This window comes from Pezoporus flaviventris, unplaced genomic scaffold, assembly GCF_033815535.1.
Source record: "Pezoporus flaviventris isolate CSIRO_AGI_PZ_B2104156 unplaced genomic scaffold, CSIRO_AGI_Pfla_v1 ptg000007l, whole genome shotgun sequence".
NCBI lineage: Eukaryota > Metazoa > Chordata > Aves > Psittaciformes > Psittacidae > Pezoporus > Pezoporus flaviventris.
In genome coordinates this window covers 21,732,250-21,758,183 of record NW_026892555.1, presented here as the reverse complement: position 1 = coordinate 21,758,183, position 25,934 = coordinate 21,732,250, and the positions used below count along the sequence as shown (strand labels likewise).

General features: G+C 36.4%; 1 protein-coding gene across 6 annotated transcripts in view; it reads right to left on the bottom strand.

The window, feature by feature from the left end:
• Positions 1 to 25,934, bottom strand: part of STK3 (serine/threonine kinase 3) — a 125,084-nt gene that overhangs the window by 21,782 nt on the left and 77,368 nt on the right. For 3 of the 6 annotated variants that reach the window (XM_061448039.1, XM_061448038.1, XM_061448041.1), the window contains exon 10: positions 23,756 to 23,931. In XM_061448039.1, the coding sequence (XP_061304023.1) occupies positions 23,756 to 23,931 (176 nt within the window). Of the gene's footprint in view, positions 1 to 6,853; positions 6,874 to 9,098; positions 9,367 to 23,755; positions 23,932 to 25,934 lie in introns of those variants that run through there. The other 3 variants (XM_061448043.1, XM_061448044.1, XM_061448040.1) reach the window with 3 other exon arrangements.

Below are 25,934 nucleotides of genomic sequence, written 5' to 3'. Positions count from 1 at the left end.
ATTAGTTATGTAGCAGTAAACATGGGGAAGGCAAAACCATGAAAAAAAAAAGGGGATGTTTTAGAAAAATAAGCAGTAATCTGACATGAAAGTAATTTCAAGCATTATCACATTCTCATAACTACAACTAAACCAGCCCAGCAATACCATGGTATTCCTTCTTCCTCACTTAGGAATCTAACAAGCCTAAATTCTAAACAGATAATGAGATATCGACAGAAGATTAAGAATTATCACCTCATGCTTGTCACAATTTCTGAACCTGCTGAAATTCTGGTCCTACCTCTACAGAAATACAAATGGCAAAAAGAATTATCCAGCTATTCTGTGCAAGCATTCTGAAATTTTTCCCTCAGGAAACACAGCATAAGCATGACGCTCATCAATTTGCTTCTGGTAACTGCATTTCCACACAGCTGGCTACTCCTGATAGGCCTTCTGAGGCACCTCTTCCATTTCTGGTCGTTTTTTTAAACAGAGTGAAGATGTCGATGCAAACCGTGAAGAATAGCAGCCTCTCACTAAAAAGCATTTCCAAGTACACTGTAGTTCTAAAGAAAATGTGTAACTAAATCTAGCTCTTAGAATTTCAACTACACAGAAATATTCAAAATACCAAAGCCCATGAAAACAAAGTATAGACACTGCTTGTTCAATAAAGTATAGATGCTGCTCATTTCACCCGAGTTCAAGTGGTGCCAATTTATTGGTATTCCAAAGGGACTGATTTTAGAGCATGGACTTCATTTTCTTTTTAAAATTTCAAATAAAACAATAAAACAAATAATCAACACCACCACCCAAAAGAACCCCACAAAAACCAAGCCCCCAAAATCAAACACTGCACAAGCCCCCACAAAATCCCCACAGCCAGTCACATACCACTTTTGTAGGTACTAGCTTAAACTTCATGCACCCCTGAAGCTTTGGACTATTTTGATTTTTGAAGACAAATCTAAGGGATTTCACTTACATAAATGAAATGGAAGCAGCACACTTTAGCATATTTCTCTTCGACTTAACTTTTTGTAGAATGCACATGGTATGAAAAAAAGCCAATCCAAAAACCCAGGATGCTAACCTTGGGACATGGAAGGCCACAAAAGTCCACCTGGTTAAACCAACTTCCTCTGCCCAGATCTGGTCAGATCCATAGTTTACATCCCACTCCAGCCCCGCACTGTGGGAACCACAGGGCCCTCAGGAGAAACTTATGCAGGTCAGAGGTGCAGAAGCAATGAATATCAACGCCGACAGATGACTTCTACCTCCATTAAGGTTTGACTACTGCAGTGGAGATATGCCATCGCTGTACTATACGGAGTGTTTACCAAGGAAGATATTCAATTCACTAGTACAAAAGTAGTCAACTCACTTTCAGTTATTATATGATAGAACCATAGAATAGAACCATAGAACAGTTAGAGTTGGAAAGGACCTTAAGATCATCCAGTTCATGCTTTGAATCAGTTGCTTAGTACCATGGCTGTCAGTGGAAGCTCACCCTAATGACATTTTGCAGAGCACCTCACAGGCTCTCTCACTACCTTTTTTTCTTTTTTCCTTTTCTTGTTTCTTTTTTAGATCTATGCCATAAAACTGTACATCATATATATTTTATTTCCATTCAAATTCGACACTAGGCATGGGAACATATTTCTATGCTACAGGTATTTTTGTAAGAATCTGTGAGTAGTTTAATTTAAAAGCCATGGACAGCAACCTAAAGCAATTTTTGACCATGCAAAATGTTTTATAAGTAGTTCCATGTGCACTGTTCATCTGGAGTCTCACTAAAGAGGAATAATGACCTTGTATTTCATTCTCATTTACTCTGAATTAGCCAAACCTTGTGTTTTTAATTACATACTTAATACACCTGGCATGGTCTAATTACAGAAAACAAAATATCATTTAAACAAAAGGTGACCTTGAACTTAGTCTATCAAAATACCAGTTAGCTTTAAGTTTTCAGTTTTTAACGAACTGCCAAGACATGCAATAGCAATTTTCCAAATGTGATCATATGCCTTTAGAGCAACAGACATACTGCATTAGGAAACATCTGTACACACTTTTTATGGCTTTCCTCATTATTAATGCAAATCCCTCTTAGATTTCAATAGTGCTATAAACAGTTCCATGGGTAAACACTAAGTTCACACTACTGATATTTTTAATGTGTTAGACTATACTAAATCTATATTTGACAAGCAGCAGCATGTTGAAGCTGAAGTGACTTTTTTCAGAAACTAGTGATCTTGTATGGAGTATTGCACCTACGAACAAAGGGAACGTGATGCTATAGCAACGACAATATGATGCAAAAGAGCCAAACAGCTTTGACACAAGGAACTCCCATTTTTCACTTTGACCAAGTAATGACAAAAAATTAGGAACAGCATATTTAATAAAGCATCTAGGATTTAGAGTCAACAGAATGTAACGGCTACAGAAAATTCAATAAAACCTAATGTTTCCATAATATAACCAATACACATAATTTCACATTATGGTTGCAGGGTGTGTGTGTGTGTGTGTGTGTGTGTGTGTGTGTGTGTGTGTGTGTTACGTTGCAAATTCATATTTAAGTACAGGAATAATATAAGTACATTTTCTCCTCAAAGGTTTCTTGCACTTATGACTTTGGTAGTCATTACAGCCCTAGCACTTCCCATTTCAACATGCCAGAACAGTGAAGACACAGTGTATTTGAGATAAACAATGTCCATAGCAATATTAAGGAAAAGCAGGAATTAAAATTTAAGCATGTTAAGCAAATATCTACCAAACTACTGGCTTTCAAAGATGTACTCTTATAATATTTATCTACATTCTCTACTACTGACCACTGTGTACTTCTAAACCAGAATATTCCAACTCACAAGCAGGACAGAAGCTGCCTATTGGAAATTTGACAATGTTTCAGCATGAGAACAGATTTCTATCAGTGCTGAGAGAGCCACTGTTTTGCACACAGATGACAAGAGTGTTCTGCATATACAGTAGATCTGAACAGGTAGATGCTTGTTTTAAAAAAACAACATTCACTAATCATTAGGTTACACAACTTCGTAAGGAAGTATCCCGAGTGAACAGAGTTCACGCTTCACATGAGACCTGATGGCAGGACCCCTGCATCTTGTTCCAGCTTTGCTATGAACTCATCGTGGAGTCACTCGCTCTCTGTTTCTCTGCCATCATTCTCCACTACTCTCCAAGACTGCAATGAAAAAATTCTTTCAACAAATACTCAGATCTGAATCTTCCCCCCGTCATCTTTCAGTAAAAAAGTCCCTAGTCAGTGCAATTACATTGCTTTACCTCTACCAGAAAAACCTGTTCTTACAACATAGTCTATGCCAAACACACAAATATAGCACCCACTAACAATACTGTGAAATCATTTGTCATAGGTTCAAACAGTGCTTCATTCCCTTCAGATCTGGCATGGCTATGTTAGCTTGAAATGAAGCTAATCCTGTCTCTCAAACAATGCTAGGGACAAACATAACCTGAAGCAAAATTAGTGTGTTACATTACAGAGGAATAAAATTAGAGGTTAAAAAGGTGATCTGAAGAAAAAGCCTTGGAACTACATAGGGCAAAATGCTCTAATACAGCTGAGTTCCCATGAACTCTGAAACGAATGGGCAGAAAAAACTTAATTAAAATTCATTTTTTTTCTAAATCAAAAAAAAGTAATAGTTTTTTCCTGAAAAGTATTTCGCGGGGCAGGGGGGGATATTGTGTTGGAAGGGATTACCATTGCACAAGTGCAACACAGGCAAATTAAAATAAACACTTTCTTCAGTTAAATCTGATCCAAATAAACTGACATTATTTAATGTCTGAACTGTTCAAAGCACGAAGTTAACTATACTTTGATAGCCAAAATAGAGGCACAAATACGTGTCAAAAATATTGCAAGACAAATACATGGTGAAAATACTAATAAAATCCTAAAAATCAGTACGCATTCCTCTTCCCTCTCCCTGCCTCACCTTTTGTTCTGGAATCAAGAGATGATCCTAAAAGTTTCAAAGACTGTTTCCTTAAGTTAGCATTCATGTATCTAGTAATGAACTTAATTAACCTAGTGTAAGATACTTTTTTCTTTCAAGCCCTTAATACCAGCCATAAGACATCACAATATAGTCCAAGCAGAACATCATTCACTCAAAAAAAGCAGTCCTACAAACCGCTGGATTACCCAAATGAAATACTAAGACTGAAGATAATAGCTCCATCTGTGCTTTCTACACTACACAACTATTTTAATAACACTTGCAGCATCCTTGAGCTAAATTCCTTTCTGTTTGCCAGTGGCTAGCCTCTTGCGTGAAACCAATAATCTATTTATACGGTATCTTAGAACAGTTCACACATGAAACAACAGAGGGCTTTTGTTTCGTTGGGTTTGTTGATTTTGGGGGGTTTTTTGGTTTGTTTTTTTTTTTTTTTTTAACTTGACAGTGTTTTGTCTTCATATTCAAAAGGAAAGGCTTTTAGCTTGAAAACCTTTCCTCTGAGTCTGCCTAGTGTCCGTTCAGTGTATAGGGAGAGAAAGCAGCTCTTTATGGAAGGTGGTACATGACCAACTATTCCTATTCTTATTCCTGGAGAACCAGCTATTCCCAGAGAACCAGCTATTCTCACCTGCAGATGCTCTTGATTCAAGTACAGAATCTACACATGGGGGAATCGATTGTATTCTTGGCAGCTACTGACAACTTTGTTATGCTCCAGGGACCTTCAAAGTAGCAATTAACTCCAAATCTTTATTATAATTTCTGGGTTGGGTATTTATAAATTGTGAATATATTGGTTTATTTGTGCAATATTCTCCCTAAGACAGTCACATAAGGAAAAATGTAATAACCTATATAACTTGAGTAGTTTATACCTCCTTGGAGGAGTAAGATTTGTTGAAGATTGTTCAAAAACCTATAACTAGGCATAACATCATAAATTTTGAACTAAAGATAAAAAAAAAAAACATATTGTTTAGCTGTCAGAAAACAGTATAAAACTGTAACACAGGCCCCCAAGGAAAGTGATGGAAGTACCTTTGAATCAGGTATGTTAAGCTAGTCTGGAAAAAACACTCAGTAATACATCTGCTTTAGTAGGGATACAGAAAAGATCATTTAGTAAATAATTTTAATCTATCATTTTTAAGATTAATAGTAGTTTGGACAAGAACTTCCTTACAAAAAAAAATAATGCAGTGGTACAGAAGAAAATAAAACTTTGGAATTATTATTCAGTTCCTAATTTACTTTAAGACATCCTCTATATGTATTTGTACTCAAATTACCGGGTCAACACATGCCAAGTATAAGCTTAGAAACTATAGGAAAAATAAACGATTGTTCTGATAATTTCGAGTTGAATGGACTTGTGTGGTTTTGTGACTTGTTTTAAGTTAGGTGCTCATTTAAATATAAAGGAAAAATGAAATGCAAGTTTATCTGAAATAAAATTTTTGAAAGTCCACAAAAAAATAAAAAGTCTATGTAAGTCACCTTTTATACCCTTTGCAAGAAAGCCATCTATTTACAGTATTTTGGGACCTATCTGCTTTTAATTTGAAGGAGAAAAATAACTTGTACAATTCTTTCCCATTACATTAGGGTCAGTATTTCCATTTTGTTTGGGAAATCCCAAAGAGCTAAGGACACAGATCTATGATCCTCAAGTAGTAGTGTACACAGTTACAACGCCTTTAGAGAAATTCTGCCTGCCCACAAATTAACAGCAGAAGCGAGTTTTCCTCACACACAAGGTGTCTTCAAGGTACCGCTATCTACCCACAATTTAGTGACAGATGCAACCTACTGACTAAAGAAATGGTATCATAAACACAAGTTGTAAACTACAACTTAAATAACACAGGTAAGCCAAGTTAATGCCATGCTGAATTAGAGGCAGAAACATGATATTTGCAAAGAGGAGGGATGACAGGGTCAAAGGGGGTCAATACAAATTCTCCAAGAGGCAAAGCTAGAGATAGGCAGATATCTAACAGAGATAAGAAAGCTTAAGTAGCTGATAAATACAAATTACTGGCCAGAAAATTCTAACTAAATCAAAATTAAGTTTACATAGTCAGGGTTCGTATCAGAAAAGGTGATAAATCACACTTGACAAAGAATCTATTGGCCATGTATAGCTGACACAAAGAGTGTTTCCTGTGCGACTTGTGATATGTTACATCTGAGATTAATTGCATGCAAATTCTTTGATCTATCCATTCATTTATTAACTGTTTATCACAGTGTTGTGCTCAACGTTTATAGTAAAGGGAAAGGTGGAAGGAAGAGAGGTATGAGGTGAATCTGTTTGTGTACAAGCACATGGAAGCAATTAAAAAAAAACACCAAAAAAAAAAAGTATTTAAAACAGGGGATGCAAATGCTATTGTTAGTCTTACATGAGCATGTGGAATAGTTTTTGATCAGCTTCTTACTTGTGTAGTTCTCAGATTACTGGAATTTTACACCTATTGCAACAGAAACAAAGCAGCAGCTAAAAAAAACCAAAACCCTTTCTATTCAATTTCAAGAGCTATCTTTTTATTTTTTCTTTTTTTTCATACCATATGGATATCCAAAGGACTTCAGTTTTAACCAAAATTCCAGTAACTGCTGAAATAAGGGAATGTGAATGTCTGCTATAGTCATATTAGCATATAAAAGTATAACTCAAATATATCACCTACTATTTACCTCTACAGCTCTGTTGCTCTAATACAGTTACAATTAAAATTGTATTGCCATGGAGAACATAGCCACAGTCCAGGCTTTCTTCTCATTCTGACAGCTGCTGCTGAAGTTTTTCCCTTAATCTTTGTCCCAGAATGCCTTACTACTGAAAAGAAAAAAACCCAAACCCCAACCCAGTTCTAAATGCCCAGATAGGATATCAAAACCATAAACCTGGCAGTGACAGAGAACAAGCATTAGTTTCCAGTGTTACCAGAAGACTTGCAGCCTCTTGATGGTTTCATTCTTTTCATTTTCGTGCAACAGTGTGTGAAGTTAACAACCCCCAAAAATAAATGAGTGGTTATTATGCAAAGAACCACACATTTAGATGTGGGATTCGTCAAGTAGAAGTTTCTTCTAAACTTATGTTTTGTTCTCCCTTAATTCTGCTTATTTCATTAAGCCAATGGATGCTGAAATATACTTCCTGAAATTCTGTTTAATTCCCAAAGGGCTTTTTCACTTTTTATAAATAAGAATATATGCCACCACCTAAAATAAGTTATTGAGCAATAACTAGAATGTCTTCAAAATGCACTGCTCTTTGCACAATCCCAGAAAGACCTTTTTCTTCCCTTTAGCCTTTGAGTATATAGGCATATATACTCAAAGCTGTGCAGTGAAGATTGCTGCTAGAAAATGTGCACCCTCGATTCCTTACATCCAGAATCTCAAGTAATTTTTAATGGGACTTCAGGTAGAGTTAGGAATATACACATGAATTTGATTTCTTGAAGAAGTTCTGTTACGAGCTGAACCTATGGGTTGACTGATGAAGAAACGTAAAGCCTCAAGGAACATCACAACCGAAGAATCACTCTCAAGAGCAGCATCATGCCCAGAAGCCCTCCATGATGGCACCACGCTTACAAAGAGCACATACAGAATTTGTCAGGATAAATACACAAGTCTCAGGGATAGACACATTTCTCAGATCTCAAAGCCCACCTGCGTTCATGTAGATGCAAATGAACCACACCCCTAGCTCTCTGCAGTAGATTCTCCAGCATGCTAATCTCACTCACTACACCATTTCCTTGTAGGAAAATCAATACGCAGACAGGTATTATGGTCATCTATCTGAAAAGCTGAACAATCATCCTAAAACTCCTGGTCCAAATTTTAAAAAATTAAAATAATTTAAAATATCTTAGCACCTCAGTGTGTGACTTCAGTAAGAACGCAGGCAAGTTGATTTCCTGGCTTGAAACAGCCTCTGCAGGAACCACATGAAGTACAACCTTACATAGTTTTTTCCAACTTAAAGAAAGCCAGTATAACTCATGATACAGTTTCACTAGAAATTACCATTTTCACTAAAAGAAATAGAAAATTGAAGAAGCAAACATGTAGCCTTAAGCTCAGAGAAATGATCCCAAAGGGGATGTAAAAACAACATTAAAGTCTTCAATAAAAGCCCGGTTCATTAGATCAACCAGAAAACTCCTATTAAGCTGTTGGGAATCTGCAATGGAGAATGTCATACAAACACTTCCAGGAGAGAGGTGCGTTCCTAAAGAATGCCTGAAGAACAACTGCTACTTTTATTTTCAGAAAATAATTCAGAACAACATGGTGGAAACCTCTCCCTCAGACCATAGAGGGTGAGTATAAAGCTGGCCACCACCCACAGAAACTGGTTCAACTGGCTGTACATGTACATACAGTGAACTTCCTAGCACTTTTTGATAAGGATGCTGTGAGAGGATCAGTGTAGGATCAGGAGACTTTCAGCAATCTGGGCTAAGACTTCAGGAGTCAGGCAACGCAAGTCCTGTGACAGCAAGCCTGAAATCCCAAACCTAAGCATTATCAGAGAGTTGGAAGAGATTCTACAATAAAAACTGCCCCCAAATAGGACCCTGTGGCTAAACCCGGCCAAGACATTTATTCACTTAATCAAAAATATTTCTTATTTGTTACCAGGAAAAACAGGCCCACTGAAGCATCTCAGGTCCCAGAAAACTAGCTTGAGTATCTTCCTGAAGCCTACTCACCCACAATTTTCCAGTCTCCATTACCAATATTGTCAGGGATATCAAGAGATGATCAATGTAAATCTGATACTAGATATATCAACCCCATACATCATCATCTTTTCTGCAGAGCATCAAGATCTCACGCATCCTTGCTTATTCACACAAATTATCATCCTGGTATGTTCTTGATATATAGAAGCTTAGGTTGTTCCTAACACCTATTGCCACCATGGAGCACAATGTGGGATAGATAAGGTGGGATCAATTTCTTCAACCGCAACTGCCCTTTGGGGTGTATCTGTACAAAGCATGTGCCTGCCTGATGAACTTCACCAGCTTAAAACTTAAACATTCACTACTATGCTTACTCTCCAATCATGTAGCTGTTGCAAAATAGCAAGAAGGCGTCGAGCCAGCTCTGACTCGTATCACAATTCTGAGGGCAGCTAGTCACTCCAGCAGAAAGTTAAAAAGTGCATTCAGGCCACTCTGAAGCCCTTGTTACTACAGACAAGGCTCTCTTCTGAGAAGTCCCAGAGAAAGATGATGACTTTAACGAGTAGGAATTTGGAAGCAGAACTTCTGTACATGAGATATGGGGCAATTTGAGGACAGGTCTGTAAAAAGAAATGGAAAAGCAGCTAGACTGATTCTCTGTCTCTGGCAAGTCTAAGCAGTTACATAGAAACTCACTGAAGTGATCTTAACTGTAGGACAGATGGTATTTGTGCTTTAGATCGCTGAGGGGGAACCAAACCTGGCACTCTTTCCAATAAATCAAGCATCTCCAACGGTGCTTCTTAGTTACTAAACTGTGGCCGCACAACAGAAGTGTTCTATCAGGAAAAGATAAAGAAGAGCTGATATAGATCAAGAAACTTACCCTTATGTCAAAGGTAGAGATGAACTTCTAGTTAGAGTCATACCAGGTGTGGTGGGTTAACCTTGACTAACAACCAAATACCCACCCAGCTGCTCCCTCACTCCCCTTCCTTAAGCAGGGCAGGGGGAGAAAACAGGATGAGAAAGCTCATGCCTCAGGATAAAGGCAGGGAGATTGCTTACTAATTACCATCATGGACAACACAGACTCAATATGGGGGAAATTTAATTTCTTGCCAGTAAAAATAGATTTGGGTAATGAGAAACAAAATAAAAACATTAAAGCAACACCTGCTTCCTCTCTTTCCCAGACTCAACTTCACTCCTTCATTAAAGACTCTTCTACGCACCCCCAGTCCCTGTCCACAGCAATACAGAGGGATAGAGGGTGAGCAGTTTTGGTTAGTCCCCAACAATTCCTTCTGCCACTCCTTCCTCCTCATAGTTTTCATCAAATCATAAAATGGTTTGGGTTGGAAGGGACCTTTAAAGATCATCTATTCCAACTTGCTTTTTAAAAGCATTTTAAGGCTAGTTCCACTTCTCATAAAGCAGAAACAACTGATACTTGATCTTTCAAGTCTTAATCACTTTATCAGTCCCTAATCTCATCTCCCTAATCTACTGCACAATTCTGTAACACATGAAGTATTATACAAAGGCTGGGTTGGACTGACTCTCTTGTCACAACGACTGGTGTTCAAAGCCACTTGAGTCTTGTTCAGAGAAATACCTCTGTGGGATCAGCTCATATTAATTCTATCGACGAGCAGGAGAAAGACTAAGTCAATCTTCCTTCCTTTCCTTCTATCTGGGCTCCCAGCAGTCTATCCCTCTCCTTTTGATTTCCTGCCTCTACAAGTCAGCACACTTAGTGATCTGAGTAGCAATATTCTACAATTCAGTTTTCAAACCTCACCAGTGTTATGTAGTGGAGGGCTATTCTGCTTGCATGGATTAGATGTTGCTTTTCTTCCTCCTTTTCCTTCTACAATGGATACAAAATTACCTTCTATGATTCTATGTATAAAACTGTTTGGAAGAATGTGAAGTCAAATACTTGAAAGACATTAGGGAAGAATATCTTACAGCTCCTTAAGAAACCTTAATTTTTTGCTTTTTTTCTTACTAAACACATTCTTTACTCATATGGCTGCGAGTTAAAATTCAGTTAAAGAATGGGTCCATAATGGGTCAAGTGATCATAAACACATCATCCCTTAACTTCTGAGCATTTGATTTCAACACTGGAACAGGCTTTTTAACACTTGTTTGCACTTATTGAAATTAGGTGAGAATGCCTCACAATTATCACATCACTTTTTCCACAGACAACCAATAAAATAAACATCCAGATGAACATTCACCTTCCTATTTGATCTTACAGTCTGCTTGTTAGAGATGTAGGAAGGTTTTCAATGCATGGCTCAACATGAACAAATCCAAAATAATGCTAACAAATTTGGAAAGAAAGAAAGAAAAAAGGAAGCTAGCTAGTGTGCTCTTTCTTCTCATAGCTCCTACTCAGTAAGGCAAAGGCTCTAGTATAACTGAGGTGGTTGTCTGGGCCCCCCACCTAATCCTGTGATGAGAACTTCTCAAAATTTGTGCCTGGCAAGAATGCACTTTCCTTTCAGACATGGACCACATTACAATCACTCTTCTCGCTCTGTAATAAAAAAAACTGCACTAAGGTGAAAATTGGATTACAGTAGAATCCACTAACCAAAACTTTCTACAAACCAAATATTTCTGTTAGCATGCTATACTGTTGTCCACTTACTGCATAACAGTTTTCCCAATAAGCACAGTACACTCCAGATGCCAGGTGAAGTTCACTGCACTGATTTTCAATTTAAAGCTGTAAAATAGTTTCTTGAACTGGCCATCTGCAAATCCCCATATGTTATAATGGTGACTGCCTGCAGCAGAGGCATTTCAGATAATAATTCACTGATTAAAACTGTCAGGCTAATTTTCAATGAAGGCATCTCAGATCTGGAATTAATTTCTACATAATCCATGGTCAAACAGCTTATGACTTCCATAACATGGGATACGGAATTGCAGAACAAAATGATCATGGTGTATAGTGTCGGGATAGTTTGAGGACAATAGATTATGGCAACTATTTTTCTTTGGAGGTGCTCTATTTTGTGAAGCTGCAATAAAATTGAGAGGATGAACACAGGAATATTAGGAAACTGCTGCATTAGGACTTAGGTAAGATGCTTTCTGAAGTATCTGTTAATTCTAGGGTAGTGTAGGTATCTGTCAAAAAGGTGGGTGCACAGAACACAGCTTCGTGCTGGAAGTGGTGCAGCCCCTCCACATGAACATGACTGCTGAACCTCTGAAACTTCACAGCGCTGCGTCCTCGCTGAGCTGCTGTTGCCATAGCAACAGCTCTTTCAAACACAGAAAACAGGTCAGGTAGTTTCAAACTAACCACTGTTTCTAATGTTGCTGTTTTCCCCTGTAGTTTTGAATTAGCCCACCTCTGAGATGATCAGCGGGCTGTTGCCATAGAGTCATCAGCCAGCAGAGAAGAGAAAACAGGGCTCTTGAGTTTCACAGGCTGTGGAGATGCTTAAGTAACATGGAACTTGGCCTCCCTCCACCTACCTCTCTTTCTCCCAGATCCTTCAGAAATCCTCTTCAGAGGCATCAGCCCTTTTCCAGCTCTTTTTCTCTGCAAAAATCTTTTACTCTGAAAACTGTTTGGGGCTTACATTTTTTGTTTAGTTTTGGAGTGTTTTGGTTTGTTTTTTTGTTTGTTTCTTCCTTGTCGTTGTTGTTTATTTGGGCTTTTTGTTTTGTTGTTCTGTTTTTTTTTTTACTAAAAGGGCACTGCACAATTTGGGAGTTAAATCCTGGTAAACACTTAGTGTGAAAGGTGCATTATTTAGCCATAACATCATTCCTCCAACAGGCTCTATGTTACACCACTCAAAACACACTAGCAGTTGTCAGAGAAGCTGAGGTAGGGAAAAACATCTACTGTAACCCAGGTCTCTTTGAAACCTGTGACAAGTTAACCAGCTCAACAGGCAACATGAAACAGCCAAGCACGTACATAGCAAGCTGCACTATGATTAACACACTCCTACCAATTCCTCTTCTGATTCTATGAAGTAGCATTGAAGGTGGGCTGCACACAGGTGCTCACATCTCACTGAATCATTAGTCAGACAAGATCCCAAAGGAGAAGCATCAGTTTCATTTTTCAGTTTAATGCCTTCGCTACTTTAACTGAATCTGTCTGAAGGTAGGCTTACATATATCTATCTCTTTCTTGACTCACAGTGGTATTCAATTAGTTAATAGAAACTCTTTAGAAAAACAGAAATAGCAATGAAATTTCAAATTTGCAAAAGCAAAATAAAAAGCCCATTCTACCCTATTCACATAACATCACAAGCACCATAGCAATATCTCACTGCTATCTCTCTACACATTATTAGGGTAACAGTTCTCATCTTGAGATGATTATCCATCTCTGTAGAGTGATTTTTTTTTTGTGTGTGGATGGCATTTAGACCATGTGACTGTAACTATCTTATCTAAGCAATCTTACAGTAACAATTTGCTTGAATCAAAATAAATGACCATTCTGGGAAAGTGACAATCCAATTGATGCTGCAGACAAAAAAAAAAGAAACAACACAACACCACAAAACCATACAATGACATACCAACATACAACCACAAAAACATATACCAACATACCAAGCAAACAAACCTTTCCACTAGAAGCACATGAAGAAATACCTTAAAAAAAAATATAAGCACCTGCTCCAGGTTCTAGTGGGACCAATGCCCAAGCAGCATCCAGTAGGAAAGCTTCCTCTTCCATTCACATCCCTCTTAAGGTAACTCCCTATATCAAAATGCACAATCTTCAAGACGACACAATGAAATGAGAGACAGCAATTTTTGGATAGCTTGTTTTTACTATGACATCTTTTTGGATCTAGACAACTTTCTGGGGTGATGAGGAAGAATATTTTTTCATCCATTCTTACCTGAAAGAACAATATTCAAATTTTAAACCCAACTAAATACCTAAATACATTGGGCTGTAGTGACACCACAAGGGAACAAAATGTCAAATATGTTTTTAGAACATTCCACCTAATTCACATTTACAAGCACTACAGAATGCTCATGCAGTATTATGTAGTCAAGGTTGCAGAGTTTGCAAAGTTCCCACTTCTCAGCTAAGGACCTAACCTTGTCCATGACCCCAGTGTGCTGCAATAAAGTAAGTTAAATTCTTCAAAACGGTTTAAGCTAACTTTAGTCCTCACTAAGGCACACTAAAAGTTGTCAGGAAAATGCAGTCAGGGCTCTCAGCTGAGCACCTATTAGCTTTCTGAAACAACCATAACTGTGCTACTGTATCTTTAGAGCTTTTCCTGCACAGCAGTTTTGGCCTGGTACATCTTATTTAGATTAAGAAACTAAATTTTCTGACTAGTATTCTGTATCTGTACAACTCCTACTATCAACACAAACATAAATGTAAACAATACAAGATCTTTAAGATGCTAAATAAGTGTTAATTCTTAAGGTATTTCTTTTCTAGGAACTAGGCATACTTATCCTAAACCAAGGAATATTGAAAGAAATAGTCTAAACTGTGAGACTTCAAACCCTAACTATAAATGCGGTTTCACATTTAGACACACAAATGAAAGTGGTTTCTTTAATAAGCTCAGAAGCTAAAAATACTGCCATCAGTAGGAGCTTTGCACTGACTTCAGCAGATATAAGATTAACCCTTCTATAGAGAGTTTGACAATAGCTGCAGCTTTATATATTGGGCTTGCACAGCTTTATTTTTAAACTGTTACTCACAGCACCTTAAAATAGGTATAAAAACTTGCCAAATTAATTTAGGGGTTTTGTTGGGTACGTCAGTGTAGTTCCCCTGTCTTGAGTGATTTTACATGTTTTGTTACTTAGGTACTGGTGCTACCCATGAGGCACACTTTTATCCAGACACAAATAACAACAATGAATGAAAGAAAAATAAGAATCAAGCCTCCAAAAGGTTAGTTTACAGCTTGACACTGCATACATCTCTATAAAAAGCCTCAACTTTTTCACCAAAAATGACTAGTGCATAGCAATGCTACAACTCCAAATAATGAAAATAATTCTAATGTATATATTTCACATATTACTAAAATACAAGTAAATGAAAATGGTAAGTGCATTTTTATACAAACACAGGTTTTGCTTTCAAGTTTCACAGGAGTTACCTTTTATCCCAGAGTTATGCAAGTTACAAGAAGGAATAAAACTTACATGTAAACAAAAATATTCTGGGCAATCCCTGGTTTAGTATTGTGGTTTATGTGTGCTAAGTCCAATCTAATCAGATATCTGAAGATATTAATTCCAAATAACAAAGATCTCCAAGTATTAAGAGCCCTCCATTTGAAGGCAATGCAGAAGTCTCTCTTCAAATCCTACAAGTTATTTGCAAACAAAAAACACACAGAATTTTTTCTGTTCTTCATAAAGCTCAATAGTATTAAATGTCAAGCATTTATTTTCCAGCATTTTTTAAATGTATTATTTTAACATCTATGCTTAATATACAGTCTAAACATGGCACTTATTGGCTGCCAATCAAAACATTAGGCACAGAAATCTAATACAAGCTTTTTGGTTATTGAGAGTTAGCCACACAGACATTGAACTAATCCAAATTTTTCCTTGTTAAATTGCTAGAATCCTATCTGACAAGTGCTCATGTTCCCACTCGAATCCAGTAAAAATTAAAAAAAAAAAAAAAAAAAAAAGGGTGGGGGAGAGAAGAGGAGGGAATGTAGAAAAAGCTAAACTGGTAAAAAAAAAACAAACCAACAAAACAACCATCCTGTGTTCCTTACCAAACCACACAATGAGGAAATCCTCCTCAAAGCTAAGGAGTTACAAAAATTAACTTAAAACAGTCTCACAAAATTCCAATCGCCCACTCTCCTGAGGCAAGTTTTATTTTTACTTCTTTTCATTATCATTAATCATCATAGGAAAGAGTAGAAGAACAGATTTTGTCCCTTGGTGGTAGATTTGCATGATACTGTCATAGAGATAATTTCAAAGAATTCTGCTGGAACTGTGAAGTAGAACACGCATCCCTTGGTGTCAGCACTCAGTTTGGGGATCAGACATTACACACAAAGATGTGGTATGCTGTCTTGACACTAACAGTGATTCATGCAACATGGAAAGTATTTGGATTAAATATCTCCCTTCTCCCCCCCCCCCCCCCCCCCCCCCCCCCCCCCCGCCTTTTTTTCTGTAAGAGAAAACAGAAATAAGACGTGAAACTGAATTGGTCTGGTGGACAAAAAAGGATCATCTAAAACTTGTCCATCCACAACTCTTTTTTTCCAGTATTTCTAAGCTCTTTAGTAATAAGTAATTACTTATTTAGTAATAAGTAATTACTTATAATACACATTACTTAGCTATTACACAATGATCTCAAAGAGGTATATTAGTACAGACAACTGGTTACTAAGGTAACAAGATGTTACTTTAAACCAGCAGCACTGCCACAGCTCATCAGCTTCACTTACTTCTTTTCTTTGTCTCCTTAAACTAGGCACAAATTACAGACCTGCTGTATAACCGAAGAGCTACACTTCAGTCTCTCCATTCAAGCTAATGAGAAAAAAAAAGGGGGGTGAGCGGTGTTAGATGATGCAAGCATTTAAACTCTATTTAAACTCTTTGGAGTGAAGTAGTTTCAGTCTTAATTCTATACTAAGAATTTGAAAGTTGGCAGAAATGCAAGTTTAAAAGTGTCTTCTCACTAGACACTATTTTGTAATTAAAAAAATACACTGCACATTTAAACTATTTGACATGATAAAATAAGATGGCAGAGATACTTTAAACTTTCAAGAGAGAAAACATGGTTAAGTCTTATTGACCGAGTCTTGGCTGAAATATTCCAGAGGCAGACTCGTGTTTGGAAATAACAGTTGACTGTAATTGTGAAAAACTCTCAAGGTTACCCAAGGTCTAGCTCCTCCAAGATACTAGTGCTCCTAATAAACAAATTGTATGTCACTATTTTTGAAAGCTTGAGCTTGTAAGATCTATGTATTCTCAATGTCTTTTATGATTACAAACATCAGCCACCAGCAGTAGCTTAAAAAGCCATAGGAAATAAATCCATCAGAAACATTTACAGGAGGAGGTCACCTACAACAATTCCCTGCTCCAAGTGCCACCAAAACCACCCCGATGCGTATATCTAACCAGGTCTTCAACACTCACAGAAATGGCAACTTCTGTATCCCTCTGAGGCAATCTGCTGTCATGCGTTATTATTCTATTAGACATTCTTACTGGCCAACTTCAAATAAATTGCTGCAGTTCAAGCCCGAGTTCTTGTCTTATCTTCAGAGCGCATGTTGGTAAGCAAAAAATCTTTAATTGTGTTTTTTACACCTAAGAATGTAAAAAGCTTTTTTGCCTAGAAGGGTGTTTTCTGTGCCCCTTTAGGGTACAGAATTCATATAACCTTTGTCAGACAGCACAATTCACCTTCCAAAACCGCAGAAGTACAGCCTTGGCACTTTGGCACAAATGACTCCATGATCAGAGTTACAGCTTCAAAACTATCCTACAATTCAAGATAAACAGAAAGGATTTATTCCATTTACAACCTAAATAATTTAGTTACATAAACAAACACATCACTAGGGATGAATTATTTGCTTCTATGCTAATATGGGAAGGGACATGTTCAAAAGAAAGAGGATCCTATATTCAATACTAGTTGGAAAAACACTGCTCAGGTAGTGTATTCCCCCATTCTCTGCAGGAAAAGTAATTCTCCTTTTGTGGCCAGAACATACAAACAGGATTTAGTTCAATCAGTCAGTATTTGAATGAGAGTTAAGAAAAAAAAAGTGTTCATCCATTCTCTCTCCCTAATGGAAAAAACAAAACAAAAACAAAACAAGCCCAAACAACCAATATTATATTTTTAGCTTGTATGTCAGGGTGGCACAATCTCCCCTACTGCCTGCCTGAACATAGGTCTAATAAATCACAGCTATGACCTGAAAACCATCTGCAGTGGATTCCTAATATAAGTATCTCTCCCACTGAATTTCCCCACACCTTTAATTTTTTAAGTAACCACTCAATGCAGAAGAAGCTTCTGTAACAGCTGCCTGTTACAAGAGGGAAAGAAAACCTCCACTACTGAGGTTCACACTGTCCTCACAAAATGAGCTAGATAAAGCATATTATCATCGTTATATTCATTTTATAGCCTCTCTTCTGTTAGCCATGTCTGAACTAAAATGAATGAAATTCTGCATGCTGACTGTCAACACCAATAATATTTCTGTTTATCTCATATGCTTACAGCCCATGCAAATCCAGAAACCCAAGTTTCATATTTGCTTAATTAAGAAAACAGTCTTCCTGTCAGCATCTGGAAAGGCTTCATGATACTCAAGCAACTAATTAAAACCAAAGCAAAATGAATATATGTTAATACTTCATTTAAAATTTCCATATTACTTAGAGCAGAATCTGAAATGATTGAAAATAAATACTTGCATTCCCATTAATTATAAAGAAGACTGTCCAAACAAACTCATCTGCTGCTTAAATAAAATCAGAGTAAACCCAGCCAAGGTTTTGGACAAAAACGTATTTCCAACAACGCTAACTCAGCCTGACTTTGTTACTGAAGTTTTAATTAAATTCTATATGGTCTTCAGTCATTTTATGGTACTTACTTTCTTACTGAATCAATTGTCACATTATATATTAGGAATGCTAACTAAAGCGCTCAGTATCTTCCATACTATTATTTCATTCTTATTATAATCTAAGGTATTTGTTCTGTTTGAAACTCAGGGAAATATCCTGCCTAGGGTAACAGATGGCTTTTTAAATTTTTGTTGCTATTCCAAAATCTTTAAATCACCCAAAATGCATCCACTTAAACATGATACTGCAGTTATTGCAAAACATGATCTACATGTTCAGTGTTTAATATTTAACAATCTGGATACCATTCCTGTTTGGAAATAATTCTACTAAAGACCGAAATCATTACGCTAGCATTGCTATAATAAATAGATTTGCCTTTTTACAATTTATCATGTCATGACAAAAAGTAAATGACTCATTTAAAATTAAATAATGTATTCAATCAGTGCAAATGAAGTTCAGCAACTCATTCTGAGCAATGTTAATTATACAGGTTATCAATTACATATCACTGCACTGTAGTTCTTGTAAATCCTTTCTTAACATCATGTTCCACACTAACACACATTCCTAAGGGGCAGAAGGATTTGCTAAACAATTTCACCTCTTAATCATTTTATATCTTAATGAGACGTAAAATGTCATGATATAGTAAAAATGTAAGCAGCAGATTCTTTAACAACACTGACACACTGTACGGTAATCTAGAAAGCTAAGATTTACTTCTTTATCTACACATGATAAAAATTTTGGGCACTTCTTGCTTATTAAAAGTTGACCTTTTCTGGTGAAAAAAATCTTCTATAATGCCCATAAAAATGTGATAAATGCTACACAAAATATCACAAAATCTTCAACTGTGAAAGACAAACAGAAATTTGAGCAAGCTACTTCAACATCAGCAGTTTTAATACACAGCTCTCTCCAGCACGTACATATCTCATGGAAAACATTCCCCACAGAAGGAACAAAACTATTGTAACAGCAACACGGTCATATGAATGCATAATATCTATAAAAAACCAACTCTTCTTAAAAGGACTGATCACTCAGATGGTCGAAACAAACACATCGTTTGCCTTTATTTGGCATTCTGATCCAAGCTGCTGAAGAGTGAGTGAAAACTGAAAGTTGGCCCATTAAACAGTTAAGCCTTATTATGAAAAGCTGCTTATACCATGCATCATTACATTTCTATGAGTATCATATCCATCCACTGTATAGCTTTACCGCATTTTTACTTATTCAAGGACATTATGCCACTTTTCCTCACAATGAGTAATATCTTGTTGATTAGACTTACTGGCATCAAGGTTTTGCTGTGAATAAAACTATCACTTAACCCCAAGAAAAACTGACAGAATAAGGGTTAAAAACATTGCTTTAATTTTGCCATCTGCTGCATGCTCCTCAAAAATGTGCAAAAGAATTGCCTATAACCTGAGAGAATTAATGAAAAATTAAAATCCCTGATGATCCTTGAGTGTGAAACAGAGATATTGAAAGTTTAATATAAAAGCTGAAGTTTGAATAAATATTAGTTTGGGGCTTTTTTAGTAAGATTTATATCCAATCAGAGCTTCAACATTTCCATTACAAAGGCTGAAGTGGAAAAAAACCCCAAACCAAAACATTTACAAACCCTTCCTCAGAAATACATTTCTGTAAGATTCACTGATATCAAAGACCCATACTTCTGATTTTAGAATTTATCATGAGACAACAAAAACATGTAATAAAAAAAACTGCAAGCAAAGATCAGGAAAAAAAAAAACCACAACACAACAAAATAAAACCACAACCCTCTGCACATTTCTTGTCAAAGAAAAAAAAAAAAAAAAAATTTAAAAGCAAAGAAGAAATGTAGTGTAAGACAACTCCTATGCATGAAAACCAGCACCTTAATCCTGAAGCTTACATAACAGGATAAATTTGGAATAACGTAACATTTAAGGTGATTACAGTACCAGAATTAAGTCTAGTTAAGTTATTTGCTTGTACAATACAATGTACAACTTTAAGGTCTGCAGTGGCAATTTTTGCTCATCAGTTCATGAAGCACAGCATCAATAACCAGCAAACTGAAGGCCAGCAAGAACATCAGTCAGAGATGGATCTCAAATTCCCATATGGCATTAGTGAAAAAGAAATAAGATAAGCTTTTGAATTGCAAAACAGATGTACTTCAGCAGTGAAAAACAAAGCATAAATATGTACTTTCAGAAGAAAAAAACATTGCTAAAACTACCTTTTTTTAGCTCAGATTGATGACCAAAGCATCTTATATTCTTGGAAAAGTCTTCACTTCTATTTTCATTGGCAAGGAGTTTTTAAAAACATTTACATCAGGGCAGAAAACTATGCCCACACAAAAACTTTTAAACCAGACCTAGTGGTAAGTTCAATTTGCATGATTTTATACATTCACTTATATACCTTCCAAGAAAAGTCTCCTGTATCATTTATTTACATTATGTAAAGGCATCAGCAAGCGTGCAAGACTAAGTGCTGTATTTGCATTACATGTATTTGCCATTTGAACAAATAACTATGTATTGTTATATCAAACAATGAAATATAATAGCAAAAGGAAGAAATATCCCTGTGAACTAAAAGCAAACAAACTGTTTTGTCTCAAGAATTAGTTTCCAGTTCTGCAGAGCTCACCTTATACACAGAAATAAGCAAACTGGTTAGTTGAAGGGGTCTATAAGGATTTAGTTTTCTTCCTTTTCCCTTCTCCCTCTGACTTAAATGGCATTATTCCTTCTCTAGATACGCTGTGACACATACACTATAAACTTATACATCTTTCCATCCTATACACTTGAATATCTCTTCTTAGCATGGCACTGTCACTCTGCTCCAGCTCACAAGCAAAGCACTTTGTGGCTGCCAGCACTGGCATGCTATGTATGGCCAACAAGGGATATTGATAAGAAAGAATAACGGTATCATTTAGCAATTGAGTTTAGTGACCTCCAATTTTAGCTTACCTCCTCTTCCTCGTAGAACGTTGGAATACTACTAGAACATACTAGCATTACATTAGATTTTGATCATTTGTATTTTAGTTCTAGTGTATCAAACCCTTCTTCAAATAAAATTATGACTGTCAGCATTTACTATTAGGATCCCTTTCTACATCCCATTAAGGCTAATTCCAAACAAAACAGAACTGAATTATTTAGTACAAAAAGTTTCCATTATTTATCCCTTTCATGAATCATTTAAAGACTCCATGTCAGCAATTGAAAACATCGTGGTGATCTCACAAAGAGTAGACAATCTATTATGCATGCTGCCCACTGATTTATCCTTTCAGAAAGTCTCTTACAGGCCACTTACCAATACTGCCACTCACTGTCTAAAATATAAATAGAAGTGTTTCTAGAATATATTAATAATAATTGCCTGTGGTTCAAACCAGCAGGCTGTTAAAACCAATATCCCATGTGACATCAGCTGCTACCAGATGCTTCAGAGAAATGCATTCTTGAATGGACTGTTCTGAAGCAGTACATCCATAATCGAAGAGACTTCCCAAATTCTTTCTTAGGCTGGCTTATCTATGGAAATATCTGACATTTGTCATGCTTAATCAATATTCCATGCCCCACTCTCAAGTATGTACACTGCAAATATCTATTCACTTTGCCTTAAATCCTATTTGGTCTTCCATCAGAATAATTTTGTAGCAACAAGCCTTACAACATGCCTTATTAGAAAGCCGAGGACAAACTGGACATCACGTAACTTCCACTAGGCACTGGAACAGGTTGCCCAGAGAAGCAGCAGATGCCCCATCATTGCAAGTGTTTAAGGCCAGGCTGGACAGGGCTTTGAGAAACTAGTGCAAAGCGTCCTTGCCCATGACAGGGAAGCTGGACTAGATGACCTTTAAAAAGTCCCTTCCAACCCAAACCATTCTATGATTCTATGATTCTTATGTCTCTTACTTGCTAGACTAAGGCAAGGATTGCCTACAATACAGATCAGAGAGTTTTCTGAAGATCACAACTCCACAAGTTTGATTCTATGACAAATTCCTATTTTCATAAGGCAACTTAGTATGTACAAGCATTACCAACAAGTTCCATGGGATTATCCATGTAAAAATTATTCATGAATAAGCACTTACAGAATCAGGATCATAGCCTTTACCAGAAGAATCATTTTCCCTTGCACCTTTTAACAAGTAACAGAAAAGATAGGATGAATTTTCAATTGTGCTAAGAGCAATTTTATTGCCACTATAACCCCACTTAAATAACGGCCAGTTATTTTCCAATGAATAGTGCAAATAGTTATTTTGTTAGTCAAACATCAGGATGATGACTATTGCATTTTACAGTTTAAAAAAAGGCCTAAAAAAGCCCCACCCTAACAAAAATCTGACTTAAGCAAAACTCTCCAGCAGCAACAGCATGTACCGTGCTATTTAACTGGCTTTACTCCAGTATCTTAAATTTAAGAGTCAGCTTTATGTAGAAATGCAGTAAGTGAAAACTGGGAAAAAAATCCCACACCTACAGCTGTCACCTAAAATTAAACACATTTTTCTCCAAATCCCAAGTGTGCTTTCAAAAAGGTGCCATGTGATCATATTTAGCTACTGCACTGCAGTTAGGAAAATGCTTAATCTACAATAGATAAACTAAATACTTTCATTCAAACATGTAAAAAAATAAACAAGGGTGAAAACCAGGTATAGCTATCATCAAGTCTCTAAACAGTATTTCACTTTAAGAGTAACCTATAACTTAGGAACATTTCCTTTTTGCCCCTATTATAAATTTGTAACATAGGCAAAAAGAAATAAACCACATATATTTTGGAGGAGGAAAAACCTCATCCTAAACTCGACTGGCTGATGTACGATAGAAAAATTTTATGTAGAGAGATGTGTACTATTGGAATAGTACCAACAAGCAGGTGATCTTAACCATCTCCAAGGAGACTGATTAAATGGCTTCAATACAGTTTAAAATACTTAACAGTTTTACTGAGATACTCAGCAAACAACACCACAATATTTCATGCCTGTAGCAATTTATTTTTTTTTTAATAGAACTGGGTCAAACTTTAAACACATCAATTATAAGGATCCCAAACACTTAAAAAAAGGTACTTACAAAGAAGTGTATTCCTAATGTCACAGACCATTCATTAAAAAGGTTCTGTGGTAAGCAAATGTACTTATTTCAACAACCAGGATGAAGAATTAGATTAGATAATCAGATGGTATTCTTGAAAGTTTACTTATTTTACTTGTATTAACATAGTTCTAGAAAAGGATCAACTATTTTTGGCACATACAAAATAAACAGCATTCAAGAAATTAAACAATAAAAATATACTTACGAAATCAAAATCTCCATCTTGAGGGACTTTCCAGTTATCAGGAAAAACGTTTTTGGATATGTGGTAAGGTTCCTGCATGTTCTGATTACAGTTTTCAGGGCTTTTATTCTTGGAATCTTGTTTATCAAAGTAGTCCATGAAAGATGGTCTTTGAACTTGCGGTGAAGTAGCATTTCCTTAGTTGAAAGGAACAGGAAAAAGAAACCCAACAAAAAACCTTAAAACTATTTACAGATTAAAGATTTACTGCACTACAAAAAATAAACTCTATTTATTAATTTTCTTGGATTTTACAGAATTAATACAGTTATCTGTATGTGGTGCAAGCCTCCATTTATCCCCTGAGGATGTTTGGTATAAAAGCTCATAGTTGAAAAATGATATTTTTGTAGCAAGATACAACGTGGAGAAATGTTCAAGACATTTCAGAGTTGCACACACAAATATTATTAGAAGTTACTTCATGCAATATCTATTTGTTGTTATAGAGACTGAATAACACAAGGTGCTAAGCATCCCTTTGGGTGCTGAATGCCCCTAACTTCAAGGCCTAGTCTACAGGCACTTGCAAGAAAGCAGGTTCCATCAGTCTCACCAAAGGTGTGACTGAAAAATTATTTAGAAAAAGAACTTAAAAAAGAAAACAAAACAAACAAACAAACAAAAAAACCACATAAACGGCGCCTAGAAACTGCTTAATTAAATTTGTTGCCAATAGGGATTCTCAGCAAATTATGGGATCAGACTCTACAGATGGCTGCAAAGCACCCTATCTCCATGGTGTGGAAGCCCTGGGGGATTTCTGTCATCATCTACACAGCTGCAACAGCTTCACAAAGCAAACTGAGATCAGTGTGAATTCTCATTCTGTTACCCCTTTCATGAAACTAATTATATTCTTTAAAAAAAAAAAAAAAACAACAACAACCACCCTATATCACTGAAATTTGTTTTCATCTGTGGGATTTCAAAGCAAATCCATTACTAAACAGAACAATAAATAAAACGTAAGAAATGCTTTAGTAGCTCTACATAACTGTTACCTCAGAGACTATATTCTGCATAGCATTAACTCATGAAAAATGTATTTGGTTGCAGTGTAACAGATTCTGCATAGAGAAATATGAAATACATTTGCACAAGTAAAATATGAAACAGGATGAGAGATGTAACTAAGCCAGAGGGAAAAAAATAGGAATTTTTGTTTGAACTACTTGTTTTAGGAAATGAGAAGGTAAATCACTAGAAGTATCTTGAAAGTATGCGTTTAACGTGATCACTAGGACTTGCTGATCTTCTCATCTGGCTTTACATTTGTTTTTATTAATTCATTAAGTGGTTGGGGTTCCCCCCCCCCCCCCTTTTTCCATCACCTCTTCCCATTCCCTCTGTCTAAAAATTTTTTAGATTCATTCTGATTTTGCATCATGATTAATAGCGGCCTATTTTTTTCACTAATGCTTATTCTTGTACTCCCATCTTTTACAGCATGTGGATTTACTTGCTCTTGTCTTTCTGCTTTTTCTACATTATTCTGTTCTTGTAAGACTTTGATGTGTTCTGCTGTCTTGGTCTAGGCTTTAATGCACTTGACACCAGTTACCTCCATTCAACTCCATGGTGATTCCTCTATTTAGTCTGCCATGTTTCCATATACACCTTCTCCTCCTCACTTTTTTTTTTAGCTGTTTTGTCTCTCAGTTGTTGCCATATTCTTTTCTAATCCCAGATCTTAGCTATCTATACTCACCATCTTTTAACTAATGACAACCACAACCATAAAAACATTCAGTGAACTAAACTCCAGGTTGAATTTAACAGACCACATAGCAGACATCTCTCCTCCACAATCTCCAAGTCTGCCCCACTGAACTCTGAGGTTTCTGGATCTCTCAAGCCCAGGACTGTGAAGGGATGAGAAGTAAACCACAGGGATGCCAAATAACTACAAAAATAAGCACTAAAGGGCAAAAATGAAAGAACTTAGACTTTAGCAAAGCATACATTTAGGAAACCGATCCAAGAGTAGGTAGTAGTATGAAGGAGGTGGAATTAAAACCAGAAATACAGCATATTTCCTTAATAGAAACCTTTTATTACTTGCTGATTGCTGCCTAAAACCCCTGAAAGTATTTGTACCAAAAAGATAGGACACCACATTGTTGGCCTTTCACAACCA